We start from the raw sequence: 15,930 nt of genomic DNA on the forward strand, positions 1-15,930 counted from the left end.
AGTTATCTGCAGATTCCTGGAAAGGAATAATCATTAAAAAAGAACTCCGTGGAGAGTCATTGGATGGGTTGTTGAATAGGAATGACAATCCTAAAATATACACCTCTACAAAAGCTCTTGCCCTGCAATTGTTTTAAAGTGGAGCTGAACTCTTGCACAGAACAGAAGGAAAACAGAGAGAAATGCACCCTGTATGTATTTAGAGAGATTAGCCAGTCTAATTCCCCCTCATCTGTGACTAATCACCACTGTAATTTGATCTCTCAGCTGTGTCAGCTGACTGCCTCGGCAGAGCAGCAATTTGATAAACACAGGATGTTAACCCTATGTCTGCTTCCATGAAAGCGGGAAGTAGACACATTGCAGATTAAGAGTGGGTCCACACTAGACCCAGTTGCAGGACGGACACTGCAGTCCGGATCAGGGAACGTACCCACCGTACGGCAAACTGATGAAAGTGCATCAGTTTTGCATCAGTTTCCGTTCAGTTTTTCCCTGACAGAAAACGTCTCCATCATTAGGAAGGAGTGGGAGGATTTTTTTGGGCCAATCATAAAGCTCAGGCTATCCGTTTTCACATCAGTTTTTTGCCTGTGGAGCTGGAGATGCGTTTTCTCATTACTTTCACTACCCCTGCGTGTATCCATGGTCCTGATCTGTTGCGTGAAAATGCAGCAGATCCGGACCTTCCGTTCAGGTTTTGAAAACGGCTCCCTGCAAACGCAGACGGATCCGTTTTTTAATTGGGTGAGGCTGGCTGCTATTTTGAACATTAGTATCCGGGACTCCGTTTTTCATCAGGTTTGAAAAACGCAGCCACGGATACGTTTCCGGACCTAGTGTGGACCAGCTCTTATTGCAGGATTTCTATCAGCTGCATCAAACATGTTTTTTCTTTACAGTTCATTATGCTCTTGCTTATCTTTTAGAGCAGATAGGAAGTTCTGAGTTCAGGTCCGCTTTACTCCCCCCCCCCCCCCCCCCCAACTGACACAGCTACTGTCCCTTCTACAGCAAACATCATTAAGTGTTGGAACCCACTAGAGCGATTTTCTTAGCGTATAGGGAGGTTTTTAAAATGCTAGTTTTCCCTAAACGCTCAGCTAATGCTGATGGATGGGCCAAATTCCACTGGAGCGATTGCGATTACCAAAATCACAAACGCAGGACATGCAGCATTTTTGAGCATTAGCGATTAGCGTTAGCATTTCTGCAATGTAAAGTATATAAACGCTGGCATAATCACTCGTCAAAACCTATACAGAGCGATTTGCTAGCATTTTTACATTACTGCATACTGTAAAATAAAATGAAAATTATTTGAAAGGACCACTCGCAATTAAAATCGCTACACGATCGCTGGCAAAAAGCTTACACTTTTTAAAATCGCTATCAAAATCGCCAGAAAATGTTCATGAAATCGCTTACAAAACGCTCATTAAAACCGCTAGCGAGTCTGATTAGCGATAGCGCTTTGTAGTGGGTTCCAGGCCTTTGACAACTGGCTTGCCTCACTGTGTAAACTCCTTAAAGTGAACCTCCTGACTAAAAATCTAATCAGCAGCACTGAAAAGGCCTGGTGTTTCTTTAACAGGTTCACAGCATCAGAACTTTGTTTTTCTTACCCAAGCCTCATTTTTAGCTGCTTAGAAGCTAAGCTCCGCCCCATCAAAGAAAACTGCCCGGACATTTTTCCCCTGATGGTGTGAAAAGCATGATGGGATTTCTGATGTTGTTGTTCTCGTTGCCTAGCAGCTGGGAGGAGTGAACAGGACACAGGACAGTTGGAACTGTGTCTCATGCTCCCTGTCACCTCCTTTCAACCAAAAAGATGGCTGCCATCATGAAATCACAAACCTTTGCCTGTTCTTTTGAAACAGGGTGGGTAAGAGATTATATTAGCTATCTATTTTAATTAACATAACTAATGTAACTTAATGACAGTATGTTTGTTTAGGCTGAAGTTCCTCTTTAAACAGGGGGGGATTGCTGTGTGCTGGAATGACAGGACTGGTGCCCGATCGGCACTGCACCGCTGTGTCCACGCTTGCTGACCTCCTCTGTACGATAACTGCTGCTAGGGATTATTTTCGAAAAAACACAGTAGCAGCTGGAAGAACCCGTCAGAATTCACCTAGCTGGTTACAGTGTCCATCATCCTGTCTGTTTGTGCCACGTTGTAGCGTAAACCCATGTGTTGTGTGCCAGCTGGCAGGGCTGATCTCACATTGCACGTCATTGCTTCTCCTCCAGGTATCGGTCCCGGGTGGCATCTGGAGTATATAGACATCAGAGACGAGGCAATGAGCAAGACATTCCGCTTCCAGTGCGACCGCTGGCTGGCTAAGAACGCCGATGACAAACAGATTATAAGGGAACTCGCCTGTGCCAACAACGACATCCTGGACCTGAAGGAACGCACCTGTAAGTAGCCACAATGTCTTCATGGGACACTTTTTCTTTAGGGCCAGGTCACACAGAAGGTTCCCCTGTTATTTTTGCTGGTGTCATTTTTTTATTTTTTTACAGGGGTGCTTCCATTCAGAATCCAGAAGTGGTTCTTTTACTGACTGAGCGCATGTTCGTTATCATTTGCCGTCATTTGTGTGATTGCCACAGTTGTGCTCCCCAGATTCTTGAAACTGCTGTCCTTTTCACCCCAATCTTCCTAGTTTTTTGTTGTTTTTTTTAAAATAAAAAGCTGGGATGCAAACGAAACGCTGTGTGACTGTTGGCATGTCGTTTCTGAACTTGCCCCGGCCGGCACCGGAAATGACGTAATCTGCCCACCACCTATGGACGTCTGTGTGAACCGGGCCTTAAAGCGAAGCTGTTTGTAATATTTGGCTGAGGCTGACGCTGGCTGCCAGTAAGGCCTGGGACCCACTATAGTTTGCTGATTGTGGTCGCCCAGGGTTTCTGCTAACGTTTTGTGATTTCAGCAGCGATTGTCGGCCTTTTTTTTTAAGCGCTATCGATTGCAAAAGCCATTACAGTGAGCAATTGCTACTTACATTTTTTTCCCGTTCACGTACTAAAATCGCTGCAAAATCGCTTTTGTACGGCTATGGCAAAGTGATTTTGCAGTGATCCTATACTTAAAGGGACCCAAGCAGCTTTTTTTCCTGCAGTTTGTCCTGGTTTCTAATAGCTGTAGGAGCTGCCATCCCCCCCCCCCACCTCCCTTTTCCTTATTTATCCAGAGGAAGGTGTGACTGTAATCAAGTGTGTCTTCTCTAAATGTTTGAAGTACAGTGTCCTATATCCCCACCCATCCTGCTGATGCATTGCTACTGCTAATTACAGCGGTCCTTATCTGCCTGCTCTTTCTGGGGATGGCAGGCCCTGGAAGTAGGGTAATAAAAACCACTAACAGACATTTAAATGTAAAAAGTTTTAGTAATGAGCCACATTGTTAGCATGCATTTTTAATGTGCTATTGAGATAGCGGGGGCTAAAACTGCTGTTCGGTTCACTTTAACAATGTGTGGTAGATCAGGTAAATGGAGGATATCTCCCTAGATATTAACCATTTGATAATGATCATAGTATGAGGTAGCCCCCAGTACAGGTAGCCAGATGTGCCCCGCAGTTTTATTCAATATATTGTTGAATCTATTTATAACATTGTACAGACTGGCTTTAATGTACAGGCAATCAACTTACTACAACTAACAGTAATTGACCCTCATTATACAGAAGTTAATTGTGTAAGTTTCCTGGCTAAATTTGGATTAGGTTGTTTGTGGGCTCTGATGTGCTTAAAGGGAACCTAAACCGACCTGTAAAAAACAAGTTTCACTTACCTGGGGCTTCTAACGGCCCCCTGTAGCCTCCATGTGCTCGCACCGTCACTGAACGATCTTCCAGTTTCCCGCAGCACCCCTCTTTTGGGCCAGCGACTCGGTGACCACAGCGCATGCGCAGCCCTGATCGTGCTCCCGTCAGTGGAAGCATTCTGTATATGCACAGTAGAGACTTCTCCATACTGCGCATGCGCAGAGTGCTCCTGTCCACTACCGTGTGGTGTGTGGACCGGGGGTCGCACTTCCAAACGAAATAGAGGGGACCGGAGGATCGTTCAGTACCGGCACGGGCACAGGGCCGGTAGAAACCCCAGGTCGGTTTAGGTTCACTTTAAAGACTAGGTTCTATGGCACCCCCAAGGTTAATACTGTATACTTTCAATCACACGATTTTAAATGGTTCGGGACCGGCTGTAGTTAAAGAGTCTGAAGCCTTATAAATTACCTCCTTTTTATTGACCAGTTATGTTAAGCATTATGATCGTAGCTGATTTGCCGCATCCCCACGGCAGAACGACGTATTTATACCCGCAAAATCCCGGGGCAAAATTCCATGACTTTCCAGGCTGTGGATTCCGCTTGCCTGAGGGAGGAGGAGCTTATCGCTGTAGCTCTGCCTCCAGTACAGTCAATCTCTGCCTCTCCCCGCCTCCCTCAGTGAAAGAAGACCAAGAGGGGTGGGAAGAGGCGGAGATCAGCGGAGATTAACTTGAGCAGAGGCAGAGCTACTGGGCAAAGCTCTGCCTCTACCAGGAAGCGATCGCAGAATTTTGCCCATGAGATTTGGGGGGTATAAATTCATCGTTCTGCCGCAGGAATGCGACGAAACAGCTTTGATCTTAATACTTAACATTACTGAGCAATAAAAAGAGGTAATTTATATGGTTTCAGACTCTCTTTAAAACTAACCGACACTTGTAGATCCCTAGCCTGATGCCTAAAGATGGCTGAGTTCTTTATATTAGTCTGGAGCTGTTTTCATTGGCTTCTGACCCCCTGATCACTGTGAGCTAATTGCAGTGACCAGGAAGTGAAAAAAAGGCTTTGGTACGAAATTAGTTATCATCTTGTACAGAGTTCATGATAATAGAGTGGGGTAGACAGCTGTTTTAGCTAGGCCAAAGCAACTAGGAAGCACACTCAACTGTAGGTCATTTCTTTTTTAGGCTGTAGCTCACATAAATGTGATTTATTTATGCACTGAGCTCGTCATACATGCAATGCGGTAATAGCTTACATATGAGTGACTTGTGTGCAATAATTATCTGGCAGCTTATGAGATTGTGACGGTGACAAGTGACCGAGATGACGCAGAAACAAAGGAAAATATCTGGCTTATGCTCGAAGGGAAAAAAGGAAGATCTAAAGAGCTTCTGCTGGAGAACAGCTCCAAGAAGAGAAGATTTGCTCGGTAAGACTGGATAGAACCTGTCCTATTGTGAGGACTCTGTATTACCGTATATTTCATCATATAAGAAGTAACGACTATAAGACACACCTAGACAGGGCAAAAACCTAAAGAGCCCATGTCCCAGGAGCGTCTTGTAGATGTTCTCCCCCAATTATTGTGTCCTCCTGTGTCCCCCATGTGACGCCTTCTGTCCCCCATGTGAATGCCTTCTGTCCCCCATGACTCCTCCGCTCCCCCCGTTTTCCTCTGCTCCCCCTGAATAGGTAGAATGCAGCAGCAGCACAGCTCACCTTATCCACCGGAGCCCACGGCAATCAGAGACCTCTCCTATTTCTCACAGTTCCCTTAGTGTCGGCTTCTGCTGATGACAGCAGAAGCTGGCATTAGGGGAGCCGTGAGGTATAATAAAGGTCAGTGGCGGACATACGGCCGTGCAGGCCGTGCCGCCGCACGAGGGCCCCTGAAGTTCCGTTTTCTTCAGGGGCCCATTAAGTATTTTTTTTTTATATATATATTTTTTTTATTATTTTATTCCCCCGGGGGGCCCCCCGACTCCTATCCTCCCTCCCTCCCTCACCTCGGGGGGCCCCCCTCCCGATATGCGCGGCGGGAGAGCGAGCGAGCGAGCGGCAAATGCAGGAAGTCTTCAGGGCTCTCCAGGCATCCGCTAGAGGCCCAGCCGCTTAGTCTCCAATATGTCTCCAGTTGGAGACATATTGGAGACTAAGCGGCTGGGCCTCTAGCGGATGCCTGGAGAGCCCTGAAGACTTCCTGCATTTGCCGCTCGATCTCCCGCCGCGCATATCGGGAGGGGGCCCCCCGAGGTGAGGAAGGGAGGGAGGGAGGATAGGAGTCGGGCCCCCCACCCGGATAGCTACCCACCCGGCTACCTAACCACCTACCCACCCGGCTACCTACCTACCCACCCACCAGGCTTCCTACCTACCCACCTGACTACCTAACCACCCACCAGGCTTCCTACCTACCTACCCACCCGGCTACCTACCCACCCACCAGGCTTCCTACCTAACCACCCACCCAACTACCTAACCACCCACCCGGCTACCTACCCACCCACCAGGCTTCCTACCTAACCACCCACCCAACTACCTAACCACCCACCCGGCTACCTACCCACCTACCCACCCGGCTACCTACCCACCCGGCTACCTACCTACCTACCCACCCGGCTACCTACCTAACCACCCACCCGGCTACCTACCTAACCACCCACCCGGCTACCTACCGGGCTAGTTACCAACCCACCCACCAGGCTACCTACCTACCCACCCACCAGGCTACCTACCTAACCACCCACTCGGCTACCTACCGGGCTAGTTACCAACCCACCCACCAGGCTACCTACCTACCCACCCACCCACCCACCAGGCTACCTACCTACCCACCCACCGGGCTACCTACCTACCTACCGGGCTAGTTACCCACCCACCCACCAGGCTACCTACCCACCCACCCACCAGGCTACCTACCCACCAGGCTACCTACCCACCCACCCACCAGGCTACCAACCCACTCACCCACCCACTAGGCTACCTATCCACCCAACCACCCATGGGAGCTGCGCGCCGGATGGAGGCTGGGACAGGAGGTCTGCTGCTGCAGGTGAGTAAATGTTTTTGTTTTATTTATATTAGCAGGTGTATGTTCTGGGCAGGTCTGCCACATGATTGCATGTATTTTCTTCGCAAATCTGCCGACATGATTGCATGTATTTTCTGGGCATATCTGCCGACTTGTTTGCACGTATTTTCTGGGCATATCTGCCGACTTGATTGCATGTATTTTCTGGGCATATCTGCCGACTTGTTTGCACGTATTTTCTGGGCATATCTGCCGACTTGATTGCACGTATTTTCTGGGCATATCTGCCGACTTGATTGCACGTATTTTCTGGGCATATCTGCCGACTTGATTGCACGTATTTTCTGGGCATATCTGCCGACATGATTGCACGTATTTTCTGGGCATATCTGCCGACATGATTGCACGTATTTTCTGGGCATATATGTGTATTTCCTTGAGAAAACCTGCACAATTATGTGAATTTTCTGGGGAAAGGGTCACCAAAACTTGGGCCCACTGTCTTTGCGTTGCACTTTTCAAGGGAACCTGAGGTGAGAATAATATTGAGGCTGCCATATTTCTCTCCTTTTAAGCAATACCAGTTGCCTGGCTGCCGTGCTGGTCCTCTGCCTCTTATTCTTTCAACCATAGACCCTGAACAAGCATGCAGCAGGTCAGGGGTTTCTGACAATATTGTCAGAACTGAGAAGATTAGCTGCATGCTTGTTGCTGGTGTAATTCAGTTTATTACTGCAGCCAAATAGATCAGCAGGGCCGCCAGGCAACTAGTATTGTTTAAAAGGAAATAAACCCTCACCCCGGGTTCGCTTTAAGTTACAGTTAGCTCCGCCCTCATCCGGTCATTGCCACGCCCATTTTTTTTGCCAGTTCTATCCACTATTTTTTGCAGGTTGTAGCCACGCCCATATTTTGCCGCGGCGCGCTACGCACGCCACAGGTCATAGGGGGCCCACAATTACAATTTTGCACAGGGGCCCACTGCTGGCTGTGTCCGCCACTGATAGAGGTCTCTGATTGTCGTCGGCGTTTATTCATGGGTAGCGGAGGAGACATGGGGGACAATACAGGAAGTCCCTGACATTGTGGTGGGCCAGCTGTTCATATCAGCGTGTGTTTGCAAGTCAGGGACTCCCTGTATTTGGCATATACAGTAAGATATAGTGTCTTTTTCTCCACATTTTTGAGGGAGTAAAAGTGCATCTTATATGCCGAAAAGTACAGTAGCTGGTGCCCTCTAGAGGAGGGAGGAGACAAAGTTCTCAGTTTCACTCAGAGCTCACTGCTGCCTCCTGCTGGTGCAGACACTGGAAACAGCACAGTAATGTAGCATTGCCCTCTCCAGTTAACACTAGCATATTGCAGTCGTGAATGATGGAGATCAGTGGTTCTTAGAACCTGTCCTGTCCTCAGTTGGTGGACAATCAGGAGATGGATCCCACTTGGGCCATGTATGGCTGATCTATAACAGATGTTTTTCTCCACTAGGAAAGCAACGGACGTGTTTAAACTTTCCTCCAAGAACGTAGGTGACATCGCCGCCATCTGTGTTGGCCACTGTCCTAAAGATGGAAGGAAATTCTCCCCAAAGCCAGAGCAGTATTGGCATGTGAAGGAGATCACCATCACAGAGATGGAGCTGGGAAACCAGTGAGTAGACTTCCAACTGTCCAATCCAGTTACTATGTTCAGTGTGTAACATGTAGGCTAACTGCACGTCCTCAACAATCTCAAACCTGTGTTCACTACCTCAACCACATGTTCACCACCCCAACCACGTGTTCATTTCCCCAACCATTTGTTCATCAGACCAACTCCAACCATGTCTTCACTATCTCCTCTTCACTTCCCAAACAACTGTTCACTACCCCAACCATGCATTCATCAGACCAACCATGTGTTCTATACCTTAATCGCGAGTTCATTACCCCAACCATCCTCTTCACTTTGTACCCTAGCAGTGCCCCTGGTCAGGAGCAGAGGGGACAGAGAGCTGTGTTACAGCATCGCCTCTCCACACATCTACCTTCATACAGCTTATATACGCACACATACCACATACAGCAGACATACACTTACAGTATATATATACATAGAGCAGACATACACATGGAATAGAAAATCTGCCACTATTTTATTATTTTAAAGTGGGTGATCGTTCACGAACCCCCCCCCCCCCCCCTTTCCTCTGACCTCAGAGAGTACATATTGTGGCCGTACTGCTTGAGTTGAGCACCGGGTGGTGCTGCTAATAGTAAAATGTCAGTAATTTAGTTTACTGATATTTTACTATTTAATACCCGGCAGCACACATTCTCACTTGAACCATCCCTTCCAAGGGCCTAAACTGAACCACCTCACCTAATTCCTAACCCCAACCTCCCCTGTAAAAGCAACCCCCCTCCACCTATTATTATTATTATTATTATTATTTATTGTATTTATAAAGCGCCAACATATTATGCAGCGCTGAACAATAAATATATACAATGATACAAGGATGACATACGTAGGGTTATACACATAGAACAAAGTTATACATACAAATTGTGCAAAATACATGATCATGCAATATGGGCTGGTTAGGTAGGCCCAGTAATACAAGTACAGGCTGTCATAGGACAGGAGCACATGATCCTGTAGATTACACTAGGGAGTGGAAGACCCTGCCAGAGGCTTACAATCTAAAGGGAGGGGTGGAAACACTAGGGGGGGCTGTTAAATATTCCTTAGAGAGTTACTGTGTGGTAGGAGGTGGGTAGGCCATCATAAAGAGGTGGGTTTTGAGGGCTTGCTTGAATGTGTTGAAAGAGGGAGCAAGTCTGATGGGTGGTGGAAGGGCATTCCAGAGGGTGGGGGCAGCTCTTGAGAAATCCTGCAGGCGGGCATGGGAGTGTGAAATGCGCGGGGTGGTGAGGCGAAGGTCGTTGGAGGAACGGAGGGGGCGACCTGGTGTATACTTGTGAACAAGCTCCGAGATGTAGGTAGGGCATGTTTTGTGCACAGATTTATACGCCAGGCATAGAATCTTGAAACTTATCCTGAGACGGATAGGGAGCCAGTGCAGGGATTCACAAAGGGGAGATGTGGATGCAGAGCGGTGCGAAGAATGGATGAGTCTTGCAGCCGCGTTCATCACTGATTGAAGGGGGGCAGTGCGTTTCAGGGGAAGGCCAGAAAGGAGGGAGTTACAGTAATCAAGGCGGGAGATGATGAGGGCATGGATGAGCAGTTTGGTCGTGTCCGGGGTTAAGAATGGGCGTATCTTGGAGATATTACGGAGGTGGAAATTGCAGGCTCTTGTGATGTTTTGGATGTGTGGGATGAAGGAGAGGTCAGAGTCCAAGGTGACACCCAGGCAGCGGGCCTGGGAGGTAGGGAGAATGGTTGTGTTGTCGATTGTGAGGTGGAAACCTGGGATGGGTGCAGCAGCATGGGGTGGAAAGATCAGGAGCTCAGTTTTGTCTAGGTTAAGCTTTAGGAACCTAGCTGACATCCAGGAGAAAATTGCTGAGAGACACGAGGAGACCTTGTTTATGGTGGTGGCTGAGAGATCGGGGGTATGGAGGTAAATCTGAGTGTCATCTGCATAAAGGTGGTAATTGAAGCCCAGGGAGGAGATAAGCTTGCCAATTGAGGAAGTGTATATGGAGAAAAGAAGGGGGCCTAGAACAGAGCCCTTGGGGACCCCAACTGAAAGGGGGGCAGGAGTTGAGGAGGAGCCATTGAAGGAAGTGGTGAAGGAGCGATTGGATAGGTAGGAGGAGATCCAGGCCAAGGCAAGCCCATGGATGCCCATGGACTGTAGTGATTGGAGGAGGAGGGAGTGGTCAACAGTGTCAAATGCTGCAGAGAGGTCAAGGAGGAGCAGGATGGAATAACTGCCTTTGGCCTTGGCAAGGGTAAGGTCGTTGACCACCTTGGCGAGGGCTGTTTCAGTTGAGTGCGCAGGTCGGAATCCAGACTGTAGGGGGTCAAGTAGGGTATTGGTGTTGACGTATTGGGTAATGCGCTGGTGGACTAGGCGTTCGAGGAGTTTAGAAGCATAGGGAAGGAGGGCGATTGGGCGGTAATTTGAGGGTAAGGATGGGTCGAGTGAGGGTTTTTTCAGCAGGGGAAGCACAGTGGCCTGTTTGAATGCTTTGGGGAAGATGCCTGTGGAAAGGGAGAGATTGAACAAGGAGGTGAGGACTGGGGCCAGGTCAGGGAAGTGGGGACGAAGAGTATTCGCGGGTACCGGATCACAGGGAGAGGATGTGGGGGGGGAAGCCACTAGCAGCAGGCTGACTTCATCAATGGTGGCAGGAGCAAAAGAGGCGAGGGGTGGATGAGACAAGGGAGCCGCTGGGAGGGAAGGCAAGGGGACAACCTGAGACGCATTCGTAAGGGAGGAATGGAGGAGGGAAATTTCATTGCGTATTGTTGCAATTTTAGTGGTGAAGTGGTTGGCAAGGTCATTGGCTGAGAAGGAGGAGCTGGGAGGGGGAGGAGTGGGGTTGAGGAGGGAATTGAAGGTAGCAAAAAGCTGTCGAGGGTTGGAAGCTTGGGTTACAATCAGTGCTGCAAAGTACCTTTGTTTAGCCTCAGAGAGGGCAGTGTGGAAGAGTAACAGTTTGGCCTTGTAATCTAGGAAGTCAGCATTGAGATGTGATTTCCTCCATTTCCGTTCGGCTGCTCGAGTTTCTTTCCTGAGGTTACGTGTGTGGGTGTTGTGCCAGGGTTGGGGGTTGGGGGGCTTGATAGGGCGGAAGATTGAGGGGGCAGCTTGATCTAAAGCAGATGAGAGGGCAAGGTTATATTGTGCAGCCGCTTCATTGGGGCATGTTAGGGTGGGTAGGTGGGAGGAGAGGGAGAGAAGGGGACTTGCTAGGACATTTGGGCTGAGATTACGTAGGTCTCTCTGCCATCGACCAGGCTGAGGGGTGGGGAGAGAAGTTGTTGGTGGGGAGATAGTGAAGGTGAGGAGGTGATGGTCAGAGATAGGGAAAGGTGCGATGTCCAGGTTGCTGAGGGAGGTGGACTTTGAGAATATGAGGTCAAGAGTATGACCAGCGCGGTGGGTGGTGGAATTTGTGTGCTGAGAGAGACCAAGGGATTTGGTGAGGGAGAGTAGCTGCTTGGCAGCAGTGGAGATAGGCTCATCGATAGGTAAGTTGAAATCCCCGAGTATGATGGTGGGGAGGTCAGATGACAGGACGTGGGGGAGCCAGGAGGCCAGGTTGTCCAGGAAGAGTGAAATTGGAGCAGATGGGGGGTGATATAGGACCGCAATGATGGCTGGGAGAGGTTGGTACAGGCGGATTACATGGGCCTCGAAGGATGAGAAGTGCAGGGAAGGGGGCGGTGATAGGACCCGGAAGGTGCAGGGTGCGGAGAGAAGCAGACCCACTCCTCCTCCAGACCTGTTGTCAGGTCTGGGGGTGTGACTGAGATGCAGTCCCCCATAGGAGAGAGCAGCGGCTGCAGTACAGTCAGAGGGGGTGAGCCATGTCTCTGTGAGGGCAAGGAAGGTGAGGGATTTGGAGAGGAAGAGCTCATGGATGGATGTGAGCTTGTTGCGGACAGACCCTAACACCCACGTAAATGCCTAAACCGCCACAACCCCCCCCCCCCCCCCCCTCCCACCCCGCCTGACCCTAAACTCCATTTAAATACCCAAACTAAAACAACACCCCCCATCAACTGCTAAACCTTAATACACCCTCCAAGTGTCTAAACCAGGCATGAGCAAACTTGGCTCTCCAGCTGTTAAGGAACTACAAGTCCCACAATGCATTGCAGGAGTCTTACAGCCACAATCATGACTCATAAAGACAAATGCATTGTGGGACTTGTAGTTCCTTAACAGCTGGAGGGTCAAGTTTGCCCATGCCTGGTCTAAACCAACCTCCCCACCCCCACCCCACCTAACTCTAACTCCAACCTCTAAGTGCCTAAACTGAACTGCGTAAACCAAACGACCACTAGGATCCTCTACAATCAGCTACAACTATTGATTCTTATGTAGAAGCTGACAGCTCCTACATGCATAAGACTACTACTTCATCGCTTTGGCCCCTGATTCCCGAAAGTTAACACAAGCATCTATTAAAACCCCCGCGCTAAAATGACCTCAAGCACATTGTTCTCCCACTCACTCTGCCCTGAAGTCGCTCCATCCTGCCCCACAAATCGTCCCTCCTCCCCAGAACACGTTGCTAGCCTTCAGGCTAGAGACACATATTTACAGGAGTCAGACTCAGTGATCAACATCTCGTTGTCAGGTCGTGATCAATCAGCTGTTGTCTTAGTTCATTCCTATTGTTCGAATTTAAATTGTGCTGATAATAACCATCATTGCATCAGCTGTTAGGCTTCTTGCACACTGCAAGCGATTCCGATTCAGATTCCGCTTTTTAATCTGTTTTTACCTCCGATTCAGATTCAGATTTGCAGTGTGCAAGGAGCAAACTGCAAATCTGAATCTGAATCGGAAGTAAAAACAGATTAAAAAGCGGAATCTGAATCTGAATTGCTTGCAGTGTGCAAGAGGCCTTACACGTAGAATGTGCTAATGATATCCGGACACACGTTTCACGTGGCGTTCTCATTTTTCAGATATATCTTTAACTGCAATGCCAAGGTCCCACTGCGCAGCAAGCGGGATGACTTCAAAGTCTTTGAGTGTGCCAAGACCATTGAGAGCTTCGCCAGCAGGGCCCGCAGCTTGGTCCCGGTGAAATACGAAGTCATAGTGGTCACCGGTTTCGAGAAGGGGGCGGGAACAGACGCCAACGTTTCCATTATCATGTACGGGTCAAACGGAGACTCCGGCAAGCATGCCCTCAAACAGAAGATGAGAAACCTCTTCGAGAGGGGGAAGACAAACCGCTTCTATATCGAGACATTAGATCTGGGGGAGATGAAGAAGGTTCGTGTGGAACACGACAACACCGGCATCAGCCCTGGTTGGCTGCTGGAGAGGGTTGAGGTCACTAACACGGCCACTGGAGTGACCACCATATTTAACTGTGGCAAGTGGCTGGATAAGAAGAGAGGAGATGGCGAGATCTGGAGGGAACTCTTCCCTCAATACTAAATCTACAGAATTTATTCACCCGATCTTGCCATGTCTTTCATAGATCAACATTGAATATATTTTATATATGCACATATATATATATACTTACAACATATTTTATACCATAAAAACTGTACAAAACCATGTAAAGAAATTATTTTATGACCTTTGATAAGTAGACTTTGAGTCGTATCATGACTTCTCACTGTGTAAGAGCTCACTTCCTGTGAGCCATCTGTCAGCCATTTTGTCACCATCAGATAAAAGCCAACTTCCTGCTTTTATATGTCTCTGTAAAGCTCAGGGAAGATGCAACATAGTTCATTTTTTTTTACCTGTGTTGGATCAAAGATTTACGAGGAAATAAAGTTGAATAAATATATATTGATTGTAGGTATCTCTTTTTCTTTTGGTCATATATCGTATTATTTTCTGTTAACATTACTTTAACCACTTGAGGACCGTGGGCTTTACCCCCCTTAAGGACCAGGCACTTTTTTTCCATTCAGACCACTGCAGCTTTCACGGTTTATTGCTCGCTCATACAACCTACCACCTAAATGAATTTTGGCTCCTTTTCTTGTCACTAATAAAGCTTTCTTTTGGTGCTATTTGATTGCTGCTGCGATTTTTATTTTTTATTATATTCCTCAAAAAAGACATGAATTTTGTCAAAAAAATGATTTTTTTTAACTTTCTGTGCTGACATTTTTAAAATAAAGTAAAATTTCTGTATACATGCAGCGCGAAAAATAAGGACAAACATGTTTTTGATAAAAAACCCCCATTCAGCCTATATTTATTGGTTTGGGTAAAAGTTATAGCGTTTACAATCTATGGTGCAAAAAGTGAATTTTCCCATTTTCCAGCATCTCTGCCTTTTCTGACCACCTGACATGTTTCATGAGGGGCTAGAATTCCAGGATAATATAAATACCCCCCAAATGACCCCATTTTGGAAAGAAGACATCCCAAAGTATTCACTGAGAGGCATAGTGAGTTCATAGAAGATATTATTTTTTGTCACAAGTAAGCGGAAAATGACACTTTGTGACAAAAAAAAAAAAAGTTTCCATTTCTTCTAACTTGCGACAAAAAAAAATGAAATCTGCCACGGACTCACTATGCTCCTCTCTGAATACCTTGAAGTGTCTACTTTCCAAAATGGGGTCATTTGTGGGGTGTGTTTACTGTCCTGACATTTTGGGGGGTGCTAAATTGTAAGCACCCCTGTAAAGCCTAAAGGTGCTCATTGGACTTTGGGCCCCTTAGCGCAGTTAGGCTGCAAAAAAGTGCCACACATGTGGTATTGCCGTACTCAGGAGAAGTAGTATAACGTGTTTTGGGGTGTATTTTTACACATACCCATGCTGGGTGGGAGAAATATCTCTGTAAATGACAATTGTTTGATTTTTTTTTACACACAATTGTCCATTTACATAGAGATTTCTCCCACTCAGCATGGGTATGTGTAAAAATACACCCCAAAACACATTATACTACTTCTCCTGAGTACGGAGATACCACATGTGTGGGACTTTTTTGCACCCTAACTGCGCTAAGGGGGCCCAAAGTCCAATGAGTACCTTTAGGATTTCACAGGTCATTTTTGTTTCAAGACTACTCCTCACGGTTTAGGGCCCCTAAAATGCCAGGGCAGTATAGGAACCCCACTAATGACCCCATTTTAGAAAGAAGACACCCCAAGGTATTCCGTTCGGAGTATGGCGAGTTCATAGAAGATTTTATTTCTTGTCGCAAGTTAGCGGAAATTGATTTTAATTGTTTTTTTTTTTCACAAAGTGTCATTTTCTGCTAATTTGTGACAAAAAATAAAATCTTCTATGAACTCACCATACTCCTAACGGAATACCTTTGGGTGTCTTCTTTCTAGAATGGGGTCATTTGTGGGGTTCCTATACTGCCCTGGCATTTTAGGGGCCCTAAACCATGAGGAGTAGTCCTGAAACCAAATGTCGCGAAATGACCTGTGAAATCCTAAAGGTGCTCATTGGACTTTGGGCCCCTTAGCGCACTTAGGGCGCAAAAAA

The 15,930-nt window shown here is 47.5% G+C and overlaps 1 protein-coding gene across 3 annotated transcripts in view; it reads left to right on the forward strand.

The window, feature by feature from the left end:
• The window catches only part of LOXHD1 (lipoxygenase homology PLAT domains 1), a 275,680-nt gene extending 261,413 nt beyond the window's left edge, over window positions 1–14,267 (forward strand). For all 3 annotated transcript variants that reach the window (XM_068251570.1, XM_068251579.1, XM_068251585.1), the window contains 4 exons: window positions 2,254–2,424; window positions 5,079–5,217; window positions 8,308–8,469; window positions 13,417–14,267. In XM_068251570.1, the coding sequence (XP_068107671.1) occupies window positions 2,254–2,424; window positions 5,079–5,217; window positions 8,308–8,469; window positions 13,417–13,897 (953 nt within the window). In that variant the 3' untranslated portion in view covers window positions 13,898–14,267. The remainder of the gene's footprint in view (window positions 1–2,253; window positions 2,425–5,078; window positions 5,218–8,307; window positions 8,470–13,416) is intronic.
• Window positions 14,268–15,930: the final 1,663 nt, after the last annotated feature.

This window comes from Hyperolius riggenbachi, chromosome 1 (assembly GCF_040937935.1).
Source record: "Hyperolius riggenbachi isolate aHypRig1 chromosome 1, aHypRig1.pri, whole genome shotgun sequence".
NCBI lineage: Eukaryota > Metazoa > Chordata > Amphibia > Anura > Hyperoliidae > Hyperolius > Hyperolius riggenbachi.